Source organism: Rhynchophorus ferrugineus, unplaced genomic scaffold, assembly GCF_030347505.1.
Source record: "Rhynchophorus ferrugineus isolate W39M unplaced genomic scaffold, kcgeb_rfMv2 rfM8, whole genome shotgun sequence".
Classification (NCBI taxonomy): domain Eukaryota; kingdom Metazoa; phylum Arthropoda; class Insecta; order Coleoptera; family Curculionidae; genus Rhynchophorus; species Rhynchophorus ferrugineus.
Window position 1 is genome coordinate 21,760,392 of NW_027472587.1, and position 24,817 is coordinate 21,785,208.

The window sequence follows — 24,817 nt, forward strand, 5'->3', positions numbered from 1 at the left end:
GTTAATACGGCAACATTGCGACGTACTGACGTAAATTTTGATGGCGTTCAATTGCTATTTCATTGGAGAGACAGAATAGTATTCTATGTATAAAATTAATCACTGAACAAGTCTGAGATACAGATAGCGCAACCTTCTACCTTCTTAAACTTAACCAGCACTCCTAACCTTCTAACGATACCTGTCAAAGTCGCATGCCAACTATTTGAAAAACAGTATAATATTTACAAACATGATAAAATATGCCAGAGCAGAAGAAAAGGAGTGCTATAAGAAACCTTTTCAATGTATACCAAAACAATATTAAATAAGTCAAAATACAAGAAGGCCTAGAGAGAAATTCATGTTAAAAAACTAACAACTAAACTGAATTACTATATATAGATAAACATGGTGAATTGTTTATAAAATAATTAATCTTGCTAAAGCCACCAGGAAAAAGGAAAGGAACCTAATAGTTGATTTTTAGTCATTTGATATTATTATTTATAGAAATATAACGATGATTTTTCATATCGATTGTTGTCTATTTTTAAGAAATATAATTAACACCATTTTGTCAAAGATATTAAATGTTAGATTTAAAAGAACGTATTGATTATTTGAACGAAACTTTGCTCTATCCAGTATAATAGGTATACATAGTGTAGGAAATGTTCGTCGGGTCGGTCGGTCGATCGAAATGTGTGGCTACTGCTGCGATTATTTGTCAGAACACTCACTACTATTTTTGGAAGGAATTTGCACGGGAACTAAAAACACTGGTTGAATCAAAGTTGTTTATTCTAATTTACGATTGATACATGTGGTCGATGGGAGAATGGACAGGATATTAGGTTAAGGTGAAGGAAGTACGGTAGCGCTGTGGAAGTGGTACTGTTACAGGGGGACGGCGATAAGAAAAAAAGAGCGAGACGTCGTCGTGATGGCCTTTTATACTCCAGAACTGCATGGTACCAATCCACCGGCGTTGCCAACCTTTGTAGTTGTTGTTGGTGAATTGGTGGTGGCCTAAAGGGTCGTGGCGGTCGCCACAATAGATACATAAAATTCTGGTGAAAAGCTTTCAATCTGTTGGGCTAGTAAAATCAGAAATGGTATACCAAACTATGGCACTGAATGGAAAAAAGAGAACCCAGACTGGTAACTGCGCTCTGAACTAAACCTCTAGATTTTCCTAGATTTTTACCTCATGAATTTGCATATGATAAGAAATCATCAAACCGAAGAAGCTTCGAGGATTTTTATCGCTAAAATACTTACCGTCAAATTAATAGGGGCCAACGTATGATTCAAGCCGGTAATAACAGTCCTAATCGTGTTGGGATTGAGATTCGCCTCCTGATTGGCGTCATTCTCGTCCATCATCGTCACGGCGAAGTGGTAGCGAGTGCAGAACTCCAAATCCTTCACGACGATGCTCTGATTCGGAGTCACCGTCTTGGGAACTGGAAATAATAACGAAAGATGCAATCAATACAGGACAATCGTCCATTCCTACCAGACCTACGTCCAAAGAGTTAACGATCTCGTTCATATTTCTATAATAAATCACTATTCCACGCAGGGCTGACCGAGACCCGAAGCGTTTTCGGTAATATTTTTATTACGGAAATCAAAGAAACGCTCTCCCTCTCCATACAAATCTCGGATTTGCCTCGGATCCGAATCCGTTCAGATGTATCTCCCCTCTTCCTCTCTCCTCCGGAAACATATTCGGGACTCGTCTTATCGCTCATGCCGAAGAACTTGACCGGAAAAATCGTATATTTTCGCAGACATAATCCACCTCCGACGAGCGCTCAAAAAGAGGTCCACGGCCGCCTCCTCGTCACCCCCCGAGCCCCCCGGCCACGGCTTCGAATCCACGGCCAACGCGAATAAATAAATAAATAAATACAAAGTAAACGTCGGGGTAAACAGCTGAACGGAGAAATCGTATATCAAACGCACCACAAACGCCCCCGGCTGTCGAAGGGGAACGGGAGACGGTGGAGGAGGATGAAGAGGAGGGGGTGGTGGCGGGGAAAAGGGGGATCGTGATGGGGGAGCTTTGCTTGGGGAAGAAGGTGATCGACATCGGTGATCATACGTTCAGATTTGCGCGGATTTCGATTGTTTTCCTGTTGTTGTATCACGGATTCTGTGTCAGTAATTAAATTGGTATTACAAGAGCATTGAAGTATATAAATTGCATCACGATACCTCAATATGTATGTATTTTATCATTACTATCGTCATCTGTGTCATTAAACCTTGGCCAAAGTTGGAGAATAGTAATCTCTATGACCTTGATCTATTAGATATTTGGAGCTGTTTGTCGCATCCCCATCCAAGACGGATATATGTCGGAATTTGATTCCATTGCACGTCCATTCGACTTAGCGTAAAATTGATTGCAGTTTATGTAATTATTGAACAAAACTGGCGGCAAGAAATTTAAAAATTAAATCATTTGGAAAAAGTGGAGAATTTTTTTACCTTTCTGATAAAGATAATACGCTCAAAACAAACAATTTATTCAGTGAAAGAAGCGATAATCCATGTTAAATTTCTTTGAGATTTATAATTTTTAATATATCTAACATAAACTAAAATCCTGATTTTTCTAAATTACACTTTTCATTGTATAACTTAAAAACTAGTGGCTGTATAAAAATTATGATACCACCATCCGATTCAGCGTAAATTTCTTTATAATCCCTGCACTTTTTATTACACTACGATTATTTAAACGAGAATAGCAGTAAGAATATTAAAAATTGTAAAAAATCGCAAATTTTTACGACTATATATATGGAAAAAGAACCGATTTTCTTTTGATCTCTGATAAAGATAAAAATCTCCAAATATATGTACTTTGGGCTAAAATAAACGAAAATTCATGTTAAATTGCTGTGAGGTCTATATATTTTGAGATATTCACCATACACTGAAATCCACTCATTTTTTGAAATTACACTTATCATTGTATAACTTAAAAACTAATGTTTGTATGAAAATTATAATACCACCATCCGATTCAGCGTAAAATTCTTTGTAATCCCTGCACTTTTCCTTACCCTACGATTGTTTAAACGAGAATGACAGTAAGAATATTAACAATTGTAAAAAATAGCAAATGTTTACGACTATATATATGGAAAAAGAACCGATTTTCTTTTGATCTCTGATAAAGATAAAAATCTCCAAATATATGTACTTTGGGCTAAAATAAACGAAAATCCATGTTAAATTACTGTGAGGTCTATATATTTTGAGATATTCACCATACACTGAAATCCACTCATTTTTTGAAATTACACTTTTCTTTGTATAATTTAAAAACTAATGGTTGTATGAAAATTATAATACCACCATCTGATTCAGCGTAAAATTCTTTGTAATCCCTGCACTTTTCATTACCCTACGATTGTTTAAACGAGAATGACAGTAAGAATATTAAAAATTGTAAAAAATCGCAAATTTTCACGACTATATATATGGAAAAAGAACCGATTTTTTTTTTGATCTCTGATAAAGGTAAAAATCTCCAAATATATGTACTTTGGGCTAAAATAAACGAAAATCCATGTTAAATTACTGTGAGGTCTATATATTTTGAGATATTCACCATACACTGAAATCCACTCATTTTTTGAAATTACACTTTTCTTTGTATAATTTAAAAACTAATGGTTGTATGAAAATTATAATACCACCATCCGATTCAGCGTAAAATTCTTTGTAATCCCTGCACTTTTCATTACCCTACGATTGTTTAAACGAGAATGACAGTAAGAATATTAAAAATTGTAAAAAATCGCAAATTTTCACGACTATATATATGGAAAAAGGACCGATTTTCTTTTGATCCCTGATAAAGATGAAAATCTAAAAATATATGTACTTTGGGCTAAAATAAACGAAAATCCATGTTAAATTGCTGTGAGATCAATATATTTTGAGATATTCACCATACACTGAAATCCACTAATTTTTTGAAATTACACTTATCATTGTATAACTTAAAAACTAATGTTTGTATGAAAATTATAATACCACCATCCGATTCGGCGTAAAATTCTTTATAATCCCTGCTCTTTTCATAACCCTACGATTGTTTAAACGAGAATGACAGTAAGAATATTAACAATTGTAAAAAATCGCAAATTTTTACTACTATATATATGGAAAAAGGACCGATTTTCTTTTGATCCCTGATAAAGATGAAAATCTCAAAATATATGTAATTTGGGCTAAAATAAACGAAAATCCATGTTAAATTGCTGTGAGATCAATATATTTTGAGATATTCACCATACACTGAAATCCACTAATTTTTTGAAATTACACTTATCATTGTATAACTTAAAAACTAATGTTTGTATGAAAATTATAATACCACCATCCGATTCAGCGTAAAATTCTTTGTAATCCCTGCACTTTTCCTTACCCTACGATTGTTTAAACGAGAATGACAGTAAGAATATTAACAATTGTAAAAAATAGCAAATGTTTACGACTATATATATGGAAAAAGAACCGATTTTCTTTTGATCTCTGATAAAGATAAAAATCTCCAAATATATGTACTTTGGGCTAAAATAAACGAAAATCCATGTTAAATTACTGTGAGGTCTATATATTTTGAGATATTCACCATACACTGAAATCCACTCATTTTTTGAAATTACAATTTTCTTTGTATAATTTAAAAACTAATGGTTGTATAAAAAATATGGTACCACCATCCGATTTAGCGTAAAATTCTTTGTAATCCCTGCACTTTTCATTACCCTACGATTGTTTAAACGAGAATGACAGTAAGAATATTAAAAATTGTAAAAAATCGCAAATTTTCACGACTATATATATGGAAAAAGGACCGATTTTCTTTTAATCCCTGATAAAGATGAAAATCTCAAAATATATGTACTTTGGGCTAAAATAAACGAAAATCCATGTTAAATTGCTGTGAGGTCTATATATTTTGAGATATTCACCATACACTGAAATCCACTCATTTTTTTAAAATTACACTCTTCTATGTATAATTAAAAAACTAATGGCTGTATAAAAATTATGATACCACCATCCGATTCAGGGTAAAATTCTTTATAATCTCTGCACTTTCCTGTACCCGTAATTATTTGAATGGAAACGAGAGAAATAAAATAAGGTGAGACACTAGCTGTTTTTCAACCTTTTAAGATTTAATTTTATTTAAGAACGAAAAAATAATTATTTATTTTACGTAGAAATTCTAATAAGGTATTCTTATCAAATAGTAATTATCTTCATTCAATTATGAACGGTTACTATTACTTGAGAGGACCAACAATTAATAACCAATTGTGACCAATGGCCGCTCCTCCAGCATCCCGGACCAGGAACACGCTGACGCCAGGCTGGAAGGACCAAGGCCGCGACAAAAACATGATAAATTAGCGCGGGATTTTCAATAGAGACGGCTTTTCTTCGTCGGAAAGAAGACACCCGAATAGATGGCGCAACAACGCAATAAAAATTACCGCGAGAAAAAAGAGCCACGGAGCGCCCGATCCATGGTACGTGCAAAAAAGGGCGACGGCGCCATAGTGAAATATGTTCCTAATCCCTCCCGTCCTATCGCCCCCGCGTCCGCTTTTTTGCTTCACCGTTTAGCCGTTGATCTGACGAGGGGGGAACGAATTAAATTTTTGCCATGTTCCTGCCGTTTGAATGTGACGCGCGCGAATAAAATATGGAAAATGTTAAGGGCTTATTGTTACTTCTCGACGGGTTTCTGATCGGGGCGGGAAGAAAGAGTCACTCCGCCGTAATCTGACGCTCTTCCTCGCCGTATTGTCACGATAATCCATCTGGAAATATCAATTGTAACGTTATAATTCGAGGGGGCTTTCTTGTAGCAAGACGGATTTTTATTTTGTGTAATGTTAACGTCCCTAATACGTTCGACGATTGTTTAGGCTCATCTATCGTATTTTTTTTGTGCGACTACGAGCTGTTCCCATTGTTGTTTCAGGTTTTTTTTGCTATCATTTTGAAACCGAATAGGTCAATATTGGTATCTACGATGATATACTGGAGAATACTTGTTTTTTTTTCTTATTATGTGTTTGCGAGATATTATTTCATTCAAAATAATAGATTTGGTCTAATGATTAAAAAAGATTAAGTTATATGTTATCTCATCTTTTCTTGTACACTTCCATAAGTCCCTTTTGTTTAGTGTATTATCCGAGAGTACCATGAACCACATGGCGCCTATTGTGCTATAACCTAAACTGACTCAGATTAGGTTAAGGAAAAAATAATGTGGATTCTCTCCATATTTTTCAAAGCAAATTTATTCATATAAATTTCAATCGGTCATAAATTGTTGCCGAATGACTAAAGATGGTTCTTCACGATGGACACTATTCATAATTCCTCTCCGATCTCACCAAACGCTTTGTAGAACTTCCTTGTACTCAAGGCAGATTGATTTTCATTCAGCAATATTTTATATTCGTTATGAAGTTGAGAAGTTATTGCCGTACCTGATTCACTTTCCATCATATATAATAATTCGTCTCAAAAATATCGGCAAATATTGTAAACCAAAATTGATTGAATATTGAATAGGATATTAGTGTTAGATATTTGAGTGATAGAAGTTAATGCAGGTTAAGTTAAATGTTATCTCATCTTTTCTTGAACACTTCCATAAGTCCCTTTTGTTTAGTGTATTACCTGAGAGTACCATGAACTAAGTGGCGCTCATTGTGCAAATCTGGAAAAAACGTTGAATTATTCGACAGGAGACCCATATATTACCCTGGAGAAAATCGCCGTTCGCTTAGGTTGTATTGAGATTTGAAAATGAAGAATAGTAGCCTACAACCTTTTTTAGGAGGTTCTACGGGCTATTAGCATTCAAACGGGCTATAACATGACTCAATTTAATAAGAATTACTAGAGATAGACGGCTTTCAAACCACCTATTATGAACAACCGAAATTTCGTTATATTTTCCTACACAAAATGATGGCGATATCACGTTATATTACAAAGAACAACCAGGAGATAAGGAAACTAAGCCAGATAAATAACGAAATTAACCAAAAAAATCGGAGTATAACAAATCAACATTCAGCGAGCAAGTAAACAATACAAAGTTTAAACGAAAACTAATAAAACGGTCTCGCAACGACATCCTCACTATAAAATTTAAAGGACGACGGTTCGTTCAATTCCGCCACCTGTAAAACTCGCACATTTAAAATCGCAGGGGCGATAAAAACAAACGAAGAACGTGGCATCGTATAAGCTTTCAAATGTTTTTGTTGCGCCGCACACACACACCTACACACAAGTAAAAAATAAGCGTAGTCGCGCATAAAGCACCGAGATAGCAACGAAATATATTTTGGAAATGCACACAGGACATATTCAGTGCAACAATAGAGCGTAACGTTGCTGCTGCTGCTGCCGCCGCTGCTGTCGTTTTTTTTTCACCTATTTTCCCTTCATTCTTTCCATGGTAACGCGTTATACAGAACCCGCCCTCCATTTCATATGCATACGCTTGGGTTGCTTGTTTATTCCGGGCTCTCTTTACCCAGTATGGGATATCGTTCATCGTATGCCCTCCTGCAATGTTTCCTTTCATTTAACATGGAATAAACGATGTATAAGTGAGAGAAAATTTACCAGATAAGTGACGATAATACTCAATAGGTCGCTGGACTTACTGTGAGAAGTGCAGTTTTAATTACTGTAAAGTAAATCAAGTCACAAATCTTACATTTCCTAATCGTCATTTCAGAATAAGATACGGTAGGAAATAATTCAATCTATCTATATAATGGTATCTATGCGGGTGTACCACAAGGTAGTGTCCAAATATATATTAAGGAGTAACACCTGTTGATGTTACTGCACATGTGGATCTCAGATGCAACAAAATTAATTATCTGCCTGTGATAATGTTGGGGATCACAATGTAATACCTGAAGATGACACTGGATATCAAGTTTAAGTTCAAAGAAACGAGCATCAGTTTATACGAGGCTCAAACAAATTTGGTGCTTTCTTGGACGTCAATACCAATTATTACTTTCCAATGTGTCGGTGTTAATTCATCTTATTCGGTCCAAGTTCTGGGAACTCATCTAATCTTACCCTTTCCGCAAACACATATATATACCGATGGCTATAAATCTCACTGTGGTCTTGGCAGTGCATCCTGAGTCTAGCACATACTGGGCGACTGTCCACTATTTACTCAGGTTAAGGCTACGTATAGGCTGCGCAATTTTAAGAATTCCTCAATGGAATAAAATACAGACATACTCTTTCGATTTTTGCGAGAAATCGATTATCTACATAGAGTCTAGCCTATGCTGAGATAAGTGTCGTAGACCAAATCACCATTACCTCTTCGGCGTGAATGCTAATGTGTGCGATTTGGATGTAGTCTCTACTTTGTCATTCTTGTGTTTGTTGACTTGTATTTATATCCATTTTTAAATTGTATATACACTATTTATACATTTAACCCTCCCTCCCTGTTTGTATTATTTATTTTATTATATTTATTATATATATATATATATATATATATATATATATATATATATATATATATATATATAGACGTTGTTTCTGTCCCCATCCCCCTTACTTCAATACCCTATTGTTTTATAGTGGCGAAATGATTCATCAAAATGACCAAAAACCAAAAATTGATGTTACGATATACGAGTATAAACCTTGAAAATTTTGAAGGTAGTGACGACTTACGGCGTGTGCATATAGAGTTGCATAAAGAAATGTTCCTAACTTATTAAATCAAAGTCCTTCGCGGCATTTTTAACGCCCCATTGTATATTAGAAATGAGGACGTCCACAAAGATAAAAGGACTGACGGTCAGCGAAGAAATTAAATGGTCTGTAAATGGAAAAAATATCAAGAGAGATTGCGTCAACTTAAAATCGTCGAAGTACTACAACTGCTCGACAACAGTGGACAATAAATGACGAAAATACTTTGAACCAATATATTTATTTATGAAAACTGTGAGGTGTTTTCAAGGTATGTGGAGTGCGCCAATGGGGAAAAAAAACAAATATGGCTTTTAAGAACTATGTTACATTTGACGTAATATTTATACATATTTTCTAACAGGTGTAGCGATCTTAAGGCATGTCGAATTTTTTCATCGTGGTTTCATCGTGCAGTCTACGAAATACCCAGAAATATAATCGAGATGTAGAACACGGTCGGGGTGCCAGCAGCACCAACTAGTACAAGATAACGAAAATCTGGCAACCCCGAGATGTGCCACCATAGACTGCCCAAGCCTCGTCTACAGGTAAATCCAGCGCCGATCTCTTTTGTCTATTTGTATTTTCCACATTTTATATCACATTAATAAAACAACGGCCACACCACGTAAACCACAACTATTTCATTTCGTCCTATCTCCATTCACCGAGCCATAAAACTAACCCTAAACAGGATACGGCAGAAATGTTGCAATCGATGACTAAAAAATCGAAATAAATATCGCGCGTGGTAATTTTGCAGCTGGACGAACTCGATTCTTCTGGGAAGGCTAATCCCGACGCCAAAACCGCCGAAAACTATAAACTTCCGACCTAAAAATACGCAATCGAGAAAATCAGAGGTCGCCCGCGCAACCGGGCCACGCACACACATGCAGATGGACGGAAGTCAAATCACGCCGTAATACGGTCAGTTTTGATTTATTCGCCGGTGAGGGGCGGCGGCGGGAAGAGCGGGGCGTTTTTGAAAAATTGCAATACGCCGCAATCAGCATCGGCCGCACAAATTCGATCATCCATCATCGGTGGTTCGATGAAATCTAAATAGAAAATTGTTTCCTTCTCTCGGTCGGCCGACGAGAATAATGGCGCAGGACGTATATCATTTCTTCAGTAATTGAACTGATTCTTCGATAAATGAACAGACTTGATGTAGTATGAATATGATGTTGGGATAATAGAGACACGGTAAAAATATATGTATTATGAAGTACGTTATGAAGTCAACATTCCGCGAAGTTAACAGCATTTTAGAACTTCACACAGCTTGATTGGCGCAGTGGTAAAGGCGACAGGACAGTCCTCCTACTGTTGCGATAGTCGCAGGTTCAAATTCTGCTGGGGCATGGTCGTAAATTTATGTTTGTGATTGTTTAATATTTGTGATTATCCTAAGTAAGAGTGAAACATCCAACAAGGAAAATGATCCCAGTCACGCCAGTAACCTGGCTGGGTAAGACGGGATGTCTTCTGGGATTATATCTAAGTTGGTCTCTCGCCAGTCGGTAGACCGTGGTTCGAAGCCCACGTTAAACAATAGGTCCAGTCCAAATAAACCCTCGCTGGTAAAAAAGAGTATTTAAAATATGCAAGAAAAAACTTCACACGTTTTTTTTTCTCGAAACTGTTTGATCGAAATTCGATAATTAACAAGAAAATCATAAAAAATCGGCAAGCGCTATTTTTATCGGACAGAAAATGTAATTGTCCTCATTTGATTATAAGTTAGAGTACATAAATAGGTTTTGAAAGTTTTCCTTGTAATTTTGAAGATCTATTCAGAAAAATGTACGTTATATTAAAGAACATTTGCGATCAAAGTATGATTAAGACTTGAGTATTGATTATTCAAATAAGATTTTAAGAGTAGGTAAAAATGCATAGAGCTTTGATAAGTTTTTTAATCTGTCACCTGAAATAAATGGAGCGATATTGGCTTTATGTCGTGATACTAATTACTAGATGCGTTAGATTTCAGAAAACGTTACAATAGATGAGAGGCAAATAAGTTAAAATCCTGCAATGTATACCTTACAATAAGGTCTGGGAGTAAAAGGTGATTTTATTGTTTTTGTAGACAAGGACAGTAATCAATCACAAACATCTAAAATGGAGTTAATCGGCTCTTCATCATCTTTCGACGCTATCCATAATATAAAAATTGTGTTCACATTATATAACAAAAATTTGAGTTCATCAATATCTATAGAAATATTGTTTTCATGCCTCAACAATAGACCGTCTGTTTGATGGTACGTTTAGAAAAGTAACATTTACGAAAGGAGATTCTTATCTTACTGATTTGGCTAACTAGATTAGTTCTATTTTATTTACATAACCCATCACCTAATTGTATTTTGTAGTTTGTATTTCAATTAGAGCAAAGCGTTTATCTTGGCCAGCTATGTGCGTAACCAGTTGCTGAAAATATGGAAAAGACAAAAGACAAATCGAATTCATCAAAATCAACAAACAAACACAGGTTAGACATGACTCTCGGGATGTTTAGCACTCATAATTATTGAATATCAGGATATTATCTTAACAAAATCCAGTGTTTAAAGGAGGGGTTCGTTAAAAAGCCAGAACCACAACACATGAGGTGTAAAAGGCTAACACAAATCCTAAACCTCTACAAATATCATAGAACAGCCACCGCATCCCACTTATCTGGCACTACCTGTCCTTTTCTTCTCTCCAAAACTCAAATAACCAATTCAAAACTAACTTAAACTAACAGGAAACTGAAAGAACTGAAGACCATATCGTAACATGTTTTTTAGTGACAATAAATTTTAAAAGAAAAAGCTTTTCGGTATTAAACGGACATAACCATTTAAATCGGCCGTTTTAGTGATTCAACACAATGAAAACATTCCTCACTGTAACTGAGCATGTTAAAATTACTACCTGGAGGGAAAAAAAACAGAACACCAACGGGTTTTTTTATATTCGAAACAATCACGACGTGGTTCCTGAATACCAAAGAGCCTCAACATTCCGGTCGACGTCCGTAAACAATGGACCTTCGAGACGTCCGGATGGGCGAAATTTAAAAGCGCGAACACCTGAAGCCGGATTTCGGTCCTGCGGCGACGACCTTGGCGCTGGGACGGGGCGGCGGGGGGCGGAGGGGCAACGAGCGCGCGGACTGAGCCAACCCCTGCGACTGACAGGTAGATAAGGGTGCGAAATATCGTTCACTTTCGAAATAATACATGTACAAATATGGACCGGGAAATGGCTACTGGCTGCTGATTTATGCGGTTCTTCTTGGGAGGGGGCCCATGGCGGAGGATACGAGCACTCCATTATTGAGATTTACGGCCGATATACGTTGCTCGATAAGAGCTACGACGAGACGGCGGAGAGGTGAGGCGGTCGTGTTTCAAACGTAAGGTATTTTTTGGCTAGTCGGCTGTTATAAATGAAGAAAAATGACGCTGGCTTATCGAATGTTGGACGAGTGTTGGATTGATTTGGTTTGTACAGGTCTATGATGAATTATGTTCAAAAAATAATTTCTTCAAAACTTCTTCTTCCGCAATTCTTTTGTTTATAGTAATACTAGCGACCCGCCCCGGCTTCGCACGGGTGCAATGCTGATACTAAATTAAATACACTACAGAAAAAATATGAACGTTGTATATAGAAACATAGCGGCCCGCTCCGACTTTGCACGGGCATAAAATATATATGCCTATGTCACTCAATGAAAACATGATTAAAATCGATCCAGTATTTTTGGTTCATTCATTACTGCCCTTGGCCTGCACGCATTAAATTTGGAGTAAAACAATTCCTCTTCCCCTATACTTACTATGAAGATTTCCTGCTATTTTTGGAATATCTAAATTCATACAATTTTTATTACATTACACATTTTTAAACACAAATTTTAAATTTGTAATATCTCCGAAAATATTTGTTTAATTTACATGCTGTAAGGAACCATATTGATCTATATTAATTGCACACTGTATTTAAGGTACTTAATTCGATAAGGATTAATGCCGTATTGCTTAACATAGCTTCGTAAATAAGCCATTTTCTCACGTAAAAAGTAAACAATAAAAATGGTTAATGTGGGTTATCCCTAAAAGATAAACATATACCATCGCGGACTTTTTTGTAGACCTTTTTATGGTGTACAATACTGTAGTACATTAATTTGATCTAACTCGTAGGGTTAGGCAGCGTTTTTGCTAATTGCTAAATAAGCCTAAAAAAATAGGTTAATTTACGACATCACGTTAGAAACCTCTAAAATTAGCAATGTTGCCTTAGTATATTATGCATGTATTATACATATAAACCTTCCTCTTGAATCACTCTATCTATTGAAAAAAAACCGCATCAAAATCCGTTGCGTAGTTTTAAAGATTTAAGCGCACATAGGGATATAGGGATAGAAAAGGCGACTTTGTTTTATACTATGTAGTGATATTCCCAAACTGTGTATTCTAATAATAAATAAGCGTTTTGGTAGATGGTTTGTATTTATTTATCAGCACTAAAAATTAAATCTAAATATAAATTTTATGTTGACAAACCTCTTGGAATAAGCTTAAATGTTTAATTTTAACTCATAATATAAAATACATATAATGATTTTTAACGATATCGAGTTTGTAGAAATGTAAAAAAATCATCAAAAAGAAACACAATGTTTTATTCAATTAACAATTGCTTAACAAACAAAATCTTCATTCTTTATATGTTTCTTTAAATATTATGTTTCTTTATATGTAAGGAAGATGGAAATATTACTTTTAATATTATTGGTCGAGAAAGACAATAATTTAAATTTACAGAACAACAAAATCTTATGTAGCTCAACTTGTTTAAGATAGATATAACAACTATAGACTAAAAATAGTAATAGTTCCCGTCCAAATCAAATGAGCCATGAAAAATAATTCTCTTATATTTATATATCTAATTCATCATAATTATATTCCAAACATCAAGGAAAATGAATAAATAGTAAACATTATTTCAATAATTAATTAGAAGTAATAAAAACTTTTTATCATAAACAAGTCATCACGAATATATCAGAGATAATAAAGGCCCAGAAAGACAAAGATAATAAAACATATAAAACATGCAGTAAAATATTACGACTTCAATCATATCAATAATGTTTGACGTAACATATAGATATAGGGCTATAACAACGTTACTGCTGCATTCATGAGGTCTTAATATCTTGTGTTAAATACTCGTAAAAATATGAATGAGATTTACTGATTTCATAAAATAGTTTTATATAACAAACAAATTGTCCAACAACCTTTTGTGCTCTAAATGAATGATTATGTTTCCAACTCAACATGAACTCCGAAATACAGTTTGAATTATCAAATAAGTATCTATTAGCACCACATATCAAATGTCAGTCAAAAGTGCTATTTTTTCTATATGAAATTGTTTGATTTACTATAAAATAAATAATTTTTTGTCTAAACTATGCACCCTCTCAAGTATTTAAATGACGACAACGAATAGCAATTAATTAGCATGTAGATGTAGATGTAGCACCGACTGACTTAAATAAAACCCATAAATTATAAAAACTTTAGAACAATTGGAAAGAATCTCAGATATATAACCAATAGTAAAATATATCTCAAATAAAAAATCCATTAAAAGATGATGTACAAACTTGAAGTTCAAAAACAATATATTTAATGCGTCTCCTGTTTATTATTAGAAGACAAGACGATAATAACACTCTATTTTTGGATTTTTCTGTTGTGGGCGATATTAACACTCGACTGATCAACACTCAATAAACCTAACGAGCCAAAATCACTTCATTTACGACCACTTTTACCACCCCATACGTTGGGTTTCTGAGCATCTCTAAAATTAGACAAAATCAAACTGTTTTTTTTTTTTGGTCTGTGTCCTTTAAATAGGATAGTATTATATTTTTATGTGAAAAACTAACGTGAAAATTATACGATATAATATAAGAAACTGATTACTTAGACAAATGGGTCTTGCTAAAGCGTCAGCTTATATGAATGTATCTGCAATGTACTTCGTTTTATTTTTGTCTTTTGAAGTACATATTCCTCTAGGCGTCTGTAGCTTGCCAGTTTATAACAGATAATGGATCTCTTTATTATATGCAATGACAAAGAAAAATACAGTTGCAAATAAACGGGATATGTCTTATGATGAGATCCATTCCATTTTGTGGATTGTTTTGTTTCATTAAATATGAGGAAATATAGTTGGGAAATTGATAAGATTGAAAGGTTTTGTATTACATTTTAAAAGTAAATTTGACGAATAAAAAATAGCATCTTTTGTATTTTTTTTTGTTTTCTTCAAATTATTATACTACCAATCAATTCAGTGTAATTTTTTTGAAATGTTTAATACTTAGAGAAAAAAATACTCTGAAATGTTTAATACTTAGAGTCCTTTGAACTTACGTGGAGCCAGAAAACTTGCAATTGACAAAAAATCGCGATTAATGATAAATATCTCAAACTATATGTATTTTGGACTGAAAGAAGTGAAAATCCATGTTAAATAGCTTTAGAGTTTATAGTTTTTAAGATATATGACATAGAAACCTACACATTTTTTTTAAATACCTATCATATCAGTTTATCATGCAAAAACTACAAGTTGTATAAAAATGATTATACCACCATACGATTCGGTGTATAATTCTTTATAAACCCTGCAATTTTCTTTAGCCTGCGATTATATGAACGAGAATAACAACCAACAAGTCACAAATATATATTGTAAATTGTTAGTCTCTTGCATGAGAACTGTTAGTAACGTGATACAAGATGTCCTGTTGCATCTGATTCCCAAATTGCTGAACAGGAACGAATTTGGAGAGATATATCGCTTTTTTGTTAGAGCAATAACAAAAAGTTGTATAAAAAAACATTATATACTCCCAACAAATGCATATTCAACCGAAAGAAATAATAAAAATCAATTCCTGGATCTCAAAACCGATGATTCCCCATCCAACGCAGTGTCCCAGTCGATGCGAAAAATATGAATTACAAAAACGATTTCGATTTAATGTAAATCGGCCGTCAACAATTTCAGACGCAGACCATTTCCACCCGCCGGTATTTTATTTTTTAAAACGAATACACCGTTTCCTACTTTACCAATTAAAAACACATCCGTTCGGCTTATGAATATATATATTATTTTAATGGCGGCGGCGTAAAAAACGCCATTTTAATGCGGGCGAATGAATATTGAAGAGTCCCGTTAAATTTGGAGGTTCTGGCTACCGCTGGCGGTCATCAAATATCGATAAAAACCGCGAAAAAGACGACTTACATTCCAGCTCTCCCTGGTCCATTCCATAGTAGACCCCGTAAGTCAAGTTCAGGCCCTCGTTGCCTCTCTGGTCCCCCCATACGAGCTTCACGGCATTTCCTATACCGGGAGGGACGTAAATGGCGAGTATGTCCACGCTGACGGGGCCTGTGGGCTTGGGGGAAGACGTCTCACTAGTTGGGACCGTCGTTTCGTTGTTCGTTTGACAGTTGACGTGGCAGAAATCAATCTACAAGAAACAAGGAGTGTGTGAAAATGAATCTATGTTCCTAGATCAGTATTTAAACAAAAAAATATTATGTTCTAAGAGATTGCTCCATAACCAGGGAGTTATAGAACCCTACTAAAGGCAACAGGTGTGGGTACCATACGAGTATAAAAAAGTGTCAGCTTTGACTGAACACTAAAAGAGTACTGGCCACAACATTTAGTTCAAAACAATCAATTTTTCAGCCGCTTCACAAGGTTATTTTGAGAGACAACATTGAGAGAGTTGCTAGATTTATAAACACCAAAATAATGTAGTGAACATCTGACTTTTTGAAATGATTTTCAAAAAAGTTAAGAAACGGAGTAGTTTCCCCTTGGTTTTGCATTCTCATCATTTTTACTTCTTACGGTATAGTGACAAAAGCAAAATTCTCAAGTGTTATAAACCAAAAAACAGTTGCACAAAAGTTTTATTTTTTATATAAAATTCCGTCCAAATGTTTTCCTCTTACACACTCTTTTAACATCTTTTAATAACAAGTTTAACATCAAGTATCTTGTCCTTTAAAGTTTATACTTATAAGTAGCTATGAATTGAAACATTTTTCTTCATAATTAATTGAAGCATTGAATTCTAAGTACCAAAACTTATATAGTATTAAAATATGGACATTCTGAATGGAGGCTTTGTGTATCATTCAATTAACCTGATATTTCAAAAAATAAGGGCTCATAGAGTACACAATGTTATATTTATATCTTTTATTGATGCTGTTAAAACATATTAAACTATTTATAGATATAGCAGATTTCCAGCGATTGCTACGGCGGAATAACTGTCGACAATTGGAATCATATATTTTTGATACAAAATTTAGTCTCGCATGAAGGGGCATTCTCAACACTTAAAACTATATCGGCTGGAGTTCCACAGTGCAGTATCCTAGGCCACCACTGTATCTGTTTTATACTGCTGATATGCTAACAACAAAAGAAACTGTACTTGGAACATTTGTCCACGACACAGTTATCATGGCAATAGATATATCTCTGTCTAAGGCTGTAGAAAAAGTTCAAGTAGAACTCGACAAGATCTACAAATGAACTAGATGCTAGAAAATACAACTTAATAGCTTCGAATCTGTCTATGCTTATCGCTACGTAACCAACAAAGAGATTCACGCTGACGTCGAAATCAAATGCGCATACGAAGTAATTCAAAATTTCTGCTTAAAACATGAAATAATGTTGCTAAATCATAGCAACGTGAAAGCAATATAGCTTGTGGACAACACGTAGGAATTCAGAAGTTTGAAGCCAACCAAACCACACGAACTTGAATAAGTATATGAGTATGTTCTTAGCTTTAGCTTAAGTAGATTAGTTTTATTTTAATTTGATAACCCTCCATCAAATGGCAGTTAGTGTTACCGAACATTCTATTCTCCTAAATAGGGACCTGATATAAATTTTTGATATCGGTGTCTTTTGCCTGAAGCATCGCCATTTAGTGCGATTGTAATGGCCTACATGTTCATTAGCTTCGTGAAAATGCATTAATACATCCATTATCATCGATATTAACGGGGAAACGAATCGATGTTATGTGGAAGCGCGATATACTCGACCATACCGGTCGCTATACGACGAGGCACACACACACACACACACATCCACACCCACACATGCGGCGGTTTCGGTGAAATAAACAATTTCCTTTCGTATCCGTCCTTTAAAAGGGCCTGTTTTAAAATCGGACAAATTGTTCGAACATTCGAAACAAATGCCCCGCTACAGCGAGGATATAGTGCGCCCGAAATTTATTACGAATTCATTTTGTGGTTGTCGCCGTTTTCAACAAACATATCCGTTAAATGAGCGGGAAGTAATGCGTTTCGTTTTTTTCATGCTTCAATACTAACCAGAACGCTTCGACTTTTAGCTCAAGAGATAATTTTCATATTTGTTTCAATGAATTTTTAACAAAAGGTAAGTAGCACCACCAACACAAATGGATATTACAAAGTTTGACAAAGGAAAACATTAAAATTTGTCGTACTCGTATTTTTATATAGAATTGAGCTTTCAAAATGATCTTGGACAAACCATTGGTTCCTACTTCATATCTACTCTGGCATGATCATCAACTTTTGGACAACAACTGAAACATATACATCTAAAAATAGACACTAAATAAGAAGAAAAAAGGTGTTATAAATATTTTATAGTACCATTCAGCTCGACATAAAATATCTGGCAAATCCTGGAATAAATATAATATAAATACGAGGGTGGTTCAAATATGATCGAGACCAATACTCGATACGTTTATTTACTATTGAAATAATTTACATTTACAGGTTTTCTAGGTATTTCCCTCACTATTTACGTATTTTTTAACATATAGAAGAATTTCTTGGGCAACTCGGACAGCCATGTCCGCACGAACTCTTCTACCTCATCATCAGTGTTGAATCTCTGACCTTGGAAGGCTTCTATCAGTGGTCCAACCATGTGGTAGTCGCAGGGTGATAAATCCGTATTGTAAGGGGGTGTTCAGTGCCTTCCACCCTAATTCCGATATTGTATCGAGCGTGAGACGCGCGGTACGAGGGCGCGCGTTATCCTGGAGAAGAATCGCTCTTCGCGCTGGAATGCTCGTCCGATTCGAGCGATAAGCGGGTGTCACGTCTGTTTTCAGATGGTTAAAGTAGTATGCAGCATTAATGATACATTGGGTGCTCAGGAAATCGACGTAGAGCACGCCTCGTCGGTCCCAGAACACCGTACACAGAACCTTACCCGCCCTACTCAGGCATTCACTACCGAACTGATTTCGCGAACGCAGAAAAATTTCCGTCTTTTTAACGCCTTCCCACACTAAAAAACGAATGACAATACGTTGCGCTAGACTGGTCGGAACTTGACGTTAACTCATGGTCGTACCACGCGCGTGAAACATGCGCTCCCGACGAAAACTATGCCACACACAGCTATTACATACTCAAGCCACGACCTTCAAAATATACATGCGTGTCATCTATAGCGTTTGTCTCCATTATATTTGAACAACCCTCGTAAATACATTTTTCGAAAATACACCTGTCAAAGGTAAAAAAAAAAGGTAAAATTATTTATTTACTTATAAATATATATAATTTTCATTGGTATAAGATTATTTAAACGGAAATGCCAACAAAAAACTTGGAAATGCCAGAAAATTCCAAATTTTCAGGCCTATATAAATGGAAAAAGCGACAGAATTTTTTACCTTTTAGATAAAGATGATACCCTCAAAATATATACTTTGAAATACAAAAAAGGGCTATATAAATATAAAAAGACTAATATGTAACGACAATGGATTTGTTGTACTCTGTCATCGCATTAGCCTTAATCCATTTCAAGCGCTTAATTAAAAAAATGGGTTATCATTTACAATCTGACCTTCTCCTGCATAATGTATATACTCCTCCGACCGCTGCTGGTCAGCAGGAAATCCTCTGTGTGCGGCACGATACGAGGGTCGTTATTCAGTCTTCTATTATAATTATACCCCATCGCTGATTCATAATCGCCACGCAAATTAGCTGGCAAGAATAGCTTTAATTAAATTATATAAATAGCATTATGCATTTTGCTTGTTTATAATAACTTTACTTGTAATAATCTCAAAAATACAACACTCAAACATATCTAATAAAAAATTATTTCTTCTCGTTATTTGTTATAAACTACTCTGATCTAAAAATAGTAAAACTTTTAAAATTGCTGATAAAGTAAGTAGTATCTTCTGTCAAGAGATACGATCATATAGCAATAAATCCATTCATATTAATCAATTAATATATTTAATCATATATCGTCAATTGTTTCTTAGAATTGACAGTTTTAGTCATTACCTTTATATCGATTGTATTCTGATTATAGATGTTTAGCAGACAAAAAATCGAGAGTAACCAGAACCCAAAAGAGAGATAACCTGGAGTTAGTGAAAACACATAAAAAGTGAACCAAATATTCATTGTGCAACGATAAAATGGAGAACGGGCTTCAGGAATGCGTACTGTGCAGACTGTGCTTTGCTAATAATAATAAGCTCGTATATATGATTATAGTTGATTGAAAACTGAACAAAGATAGATATTTGAAAATCATGTCGGAAAATTCGATTATTTTGGTACTGAATCTAATTCGCTGAAGTTTTGTTTTTTGACAAGACAGTGGCTCTAACTATTATGGGATGAAATTGATAGAGAAGTGAAGAACCAATGTACATCGACCTCAGCATAGTTGTGGTAAACCTTGGAATGGATGGAGGACACTGAAATACCAAAACCTAAATAAGTTAACTCAATAAAAAAAAGAGTAAAATATGTGAGCACGTAATTGAAATTGGTTGTGTTAAAGGGTGTGGCCAAAAGTTAATGAAAACTGTAATTAAATTTGCTTTAATTTGCACTAAACATATTTAGCTAACTTTAACTAAATGTTAGTCTAAAGTCCGATTAAGACTTGAGCGTAAAAAAATATAACTTTGGCGGTTTTAGTCATTACCTCTAGCCTAATCTTTCATATATGAATTTACAATTTCAAAAACTTAGTTTATAGAATTCAGTGTTCTTTGTTGTGTTGAAACATTTGAACGGTAGTGTCTAGTTATAGTGACTATATAAATGATTTTATTGTATTTTATGTTATTATTGGCACCGACCACCCTCGTACGGAGAGAACAACGACTGTCCCTTCGCAGACAACCGGTCCGAATTAATTAAAGACCATTTTTCTCGGTTATTCCCGGCGTTGACATCGGCGGTTTGATATCCCCGGCCCGGGAAGGTCGATAATCTGAAGGATTCCGCCCAGAAATTGCGGACACAAAGCGATTTTCATTAACGCATTATTAATATCACGTGTCTCGCGACGACGGGGACCCGGAGTGAGAGGACGGGGACGCCGGCGGCGACAGTTCGGTCGCGTGAATCGCAATATTACGCCCCGGGGGCCAGAGGCGAGCGCGCTTGTTTCAATTGAAGAAAATTTTTTTTTTTTCTCCGTTCCGTTTTTTTTATTTACGGTCTAGGATTTAAAGGGACCGGGGGACGAGGACGACGTTTTAGCGCGTGATTGTACGCCGTTTTTTGCTACGAATGGCGCCGTGAACGGGTTCTCGCGTGACGTTTTAATAAAGAGCCGCGGAGAAGTGGCGAAGCGGAAATGGTCAGCAATAAGAGCTTTTTGCAACTTCATTTTAAAATAAGGTCATGAAAACTCGACAGCGTCGTATCGGAAGTACTTTTCGTCCATTGGTTTCCGTGCTTGTATTTTATAAAACCTGAAATCTCTCTAGATAACAATTATAGGGAAAAATATCATCAGAGAAGACAACAATGTACCACGTTCGAAAACAAATCAAATAAAATATAATATGAACCACGTGAAACTTAGAAATCAGAAAAATATAAAAAGATCTAATAGCATTTATGTAAATTAAAAAAATTATTATGAGTCGGAAAACAGCCTATTCGGATTTGGTACTGTTCCCATAGTTGACAAGACAACCAGAAACCAGCACAAACATAAAACACCAGCAGACGGTCTTCCTTTAGCTTCGAGCAAATCATTGTAGAAATACCTATACAGCCTAGAATAATAGGTGATATACAATTATTCCAAAGGAGATGACATCAAAAACACTTGAAACTAGCTAAAAATCACACATTTTCACGACCAAAAAACCTCTCGGACAAAGATAAGACTCTCAAAATATATGTATTTTAATGCGTAATAAATGAAAATGCATGTTAAATTACTTTATAGTGTATAGTTTTTAAGATTTGTGACATAAACAAAAATCCACTCATTTTTCGAAAATACATTTTCCATTGCATAACTTGGAAACTTGCATTGCATAAGAGCACTGCATAAGAATTGCTACACTACTATTCGATTGAACGTAAAATTCTTCATAATCCCTACAGTTTTCATTAACCTGCAATATACAAGTTGCATAAGAATTGCCATTTAGCGTAAAACTCTTTAAAACCCCTGAAATTTTCATTAACTTATAATTATTCGAACGGAAACGACAGTAAAAACATAATAATAGACAATAATAAGCGTAATAATAATAATAATAATAATAATAATAATAAAGTACTTACGTTTTTGATATATCAAATACAAGATAAAATTTTGAAAATACGGATATTTTTTGAACGAAAGAATTGAATATTCATCTTAAATTGCTTTAGAATTTATCTCAAAACTCCATTTATTTAATTTTAACTGCATTCTTTATTGTATATTAATTGGTCGCGAAGGCCTGAAAGATGTTCAAACCTTTCTGTATATGATATATGTGTGGCCATCTCTAGTTTTGTTTTTATTAGCAAGTAACACGAAATTTTGTCAAATACTAATTAATTAATAAAAAAAAATCAACCTATCAATCATAAATTCTTCGGTTAGTCATCACCAAATTACGCAAACAATAACTAATACAAGCCTCCAAACTATACCAACTAAGATGAAGGAACAACATTCCTCGAGATACATTTTTAATCTAAACTTTAAAACTTTTCCTGTGTGAACTATGTCCTACCTATTATATATCCCCCACTCTGCCGCGGAAGGAATTTTCTATAAGCATCAATCTTCCCTTTATGGACCCGGTAAAGATTATTTATAAGCAACTTCGAAAGAATAGAAAACAATTTCTATCTCGTTATTTTAACGAAAGTTTTCGATAGCTTTTAGCCGGATAGAATTTATTCGGTTCTATACGAATTTAATAAGGCGTATCGTGCGTATTCTGTGGCGAATTATTGGCTTGTGTCGAAACTGTATCATCATTGTAAGTTTATAATCTGAGGCCTTAACCTAGTTGGTGCTTATTGCGGGACCTTGTCCCCTGAATACGGTGCAATGTACGTCGACAATGGATTGTTTATTATAATATTATAGCTATATATTACAAAATAACTATATAATGAAATAGATATATTTTAATAGAAGTGGTTACAATTATTTCTGAATTAGAAAATAAAAAATCGCGATTTTTCCTGAGTACATATATGGAAAAAATGTAAAAAAAGTTTCGATCTTCAAACTGGCTAAAACTTTCATTTCTGATCAAAAATATGACGGGAAAAACAATATGATCATTGTTTTCAGCATAAAGTGAATAGTTTTTGAGATATCCGTAAAATATACGCTCATATAATATTCTTGTAAAAAGAGGTTTGAATCAAATATCTCTAAACTTTCAAATTTACATCAAATATAATGCTACCATATTGTTAAGCATGTATTTTTACCCAAGTAGTATAATTTTCATTAATCTGTCTTTGATTAAACTAGAGTTATAATGAAAAGTCTGAAAATGGCCAAAAATCGCGATTTTTCCTGAGTACATATATGGAAAAAATGTAAAAAAAATTTAGATCTTCAAACTGGCTAAAACTTTCATTTCTGATCAAAAATATGACGGGAAAAAAAATATGATCATTGTTTTCAGCATAGAGTGAATAGGTTTTGAGATATCCGTAATATATGGGTTCATAAAATTTTCTTGTAAAAAGACGTTTGAACCAAATATCTCTAAACTTTCAAATTTACATCAAATATAATGCTACCATATTGTTAAGCATGTATTTTTACCCAAGTAGTATAATTTTCATTAATCTGTCTTTGATTAAACTAGAGTTATAATGAAAAGTCTGAAAATGGCCAAAAATTGCGATTTTTCCTGAGTATATATATGGAAAAAATGTAAAAAAAATTTAGATCTTCAAACTGGCTAAAACTTTCATTTCTGATCAAAAATATGACGGGAAAAACAATATGATCATTGTTTTCAGCATAAAGTGAATAGTTTTTGAGATATCCGTAAAATATGGGTTCATATAATTTTCTTGTAAAAAGACGTTTGAACCAAATATCTCTAAACTTTCAAATTTACATCAAATATAATGCTACCATATTGTTAAGCATGTATTTTTACCCAAGTAGTATAATTTTCATTAATCTGTCTTTGATTAAACTAGAGTTATAATGAAAAGTCTGAAAATGGCCAAAAATTGCGATTTTTCCTGAGTATGTATATGGAAAAAATGTAAAAAAAATTTAGATCTTCAAACTGGCTAAAACTTTCATTTCTGATCAAAAATATGACGGGAAAAACAATATGATCATTGTTTTCAGCATAGAGTGAATAGGTTTTGAGATATCCGTAAAATATGGGTTCATAAAATTTTCTTGTAAAAAGACGTTTGAACTAAATATCTCTAAACTTTCAAAATTTTTACATCAAATATAATGCTACCAAATTGTTAAGCATGTATTTTTACCTAAATAATGCAACTTACATTAATCTGTCTTTGACTGAAGTAGAGTTATAAAGAAAAGTCTGAAAATGCCCAAAAATCGCGATTTTTCCTGAGTATATAAATGGAAAAAA

At 34.4% G+C, this 24,817-nt stretch overlaps 1 protein-coding gene across 2 annotated transcripts in view; it reads right to left on the reverse strand.

Moving 5' to 3' along the window:
- Cpap1-e (cuticular protein analogous to peritrophins 1-E) overlaps positions 1-24,817 on the reverse strand; it is a 290,785-nt gene that overhangs the window by 263,665 nt on the left and 2,303 nt on the right. For both annotated transcript variants that reach the window (XM_076413025.1, XM_076413026.1), the window contains exons 2-3: positions 16,147-16,375; positions 1,264-1,448 (exon numbers count right to left, since the gene is read on the reverse strand). In XM_076413025.1, coding sequence (XP_076269140.1) covers positions 1,264-1,448; positions 16,147-16,375 — 414 coding nt within the window. The remainder of the gene's footprint in view (positions 1-1,263; positions 1,449-16,146; positions 16,376-24,817) is intronic.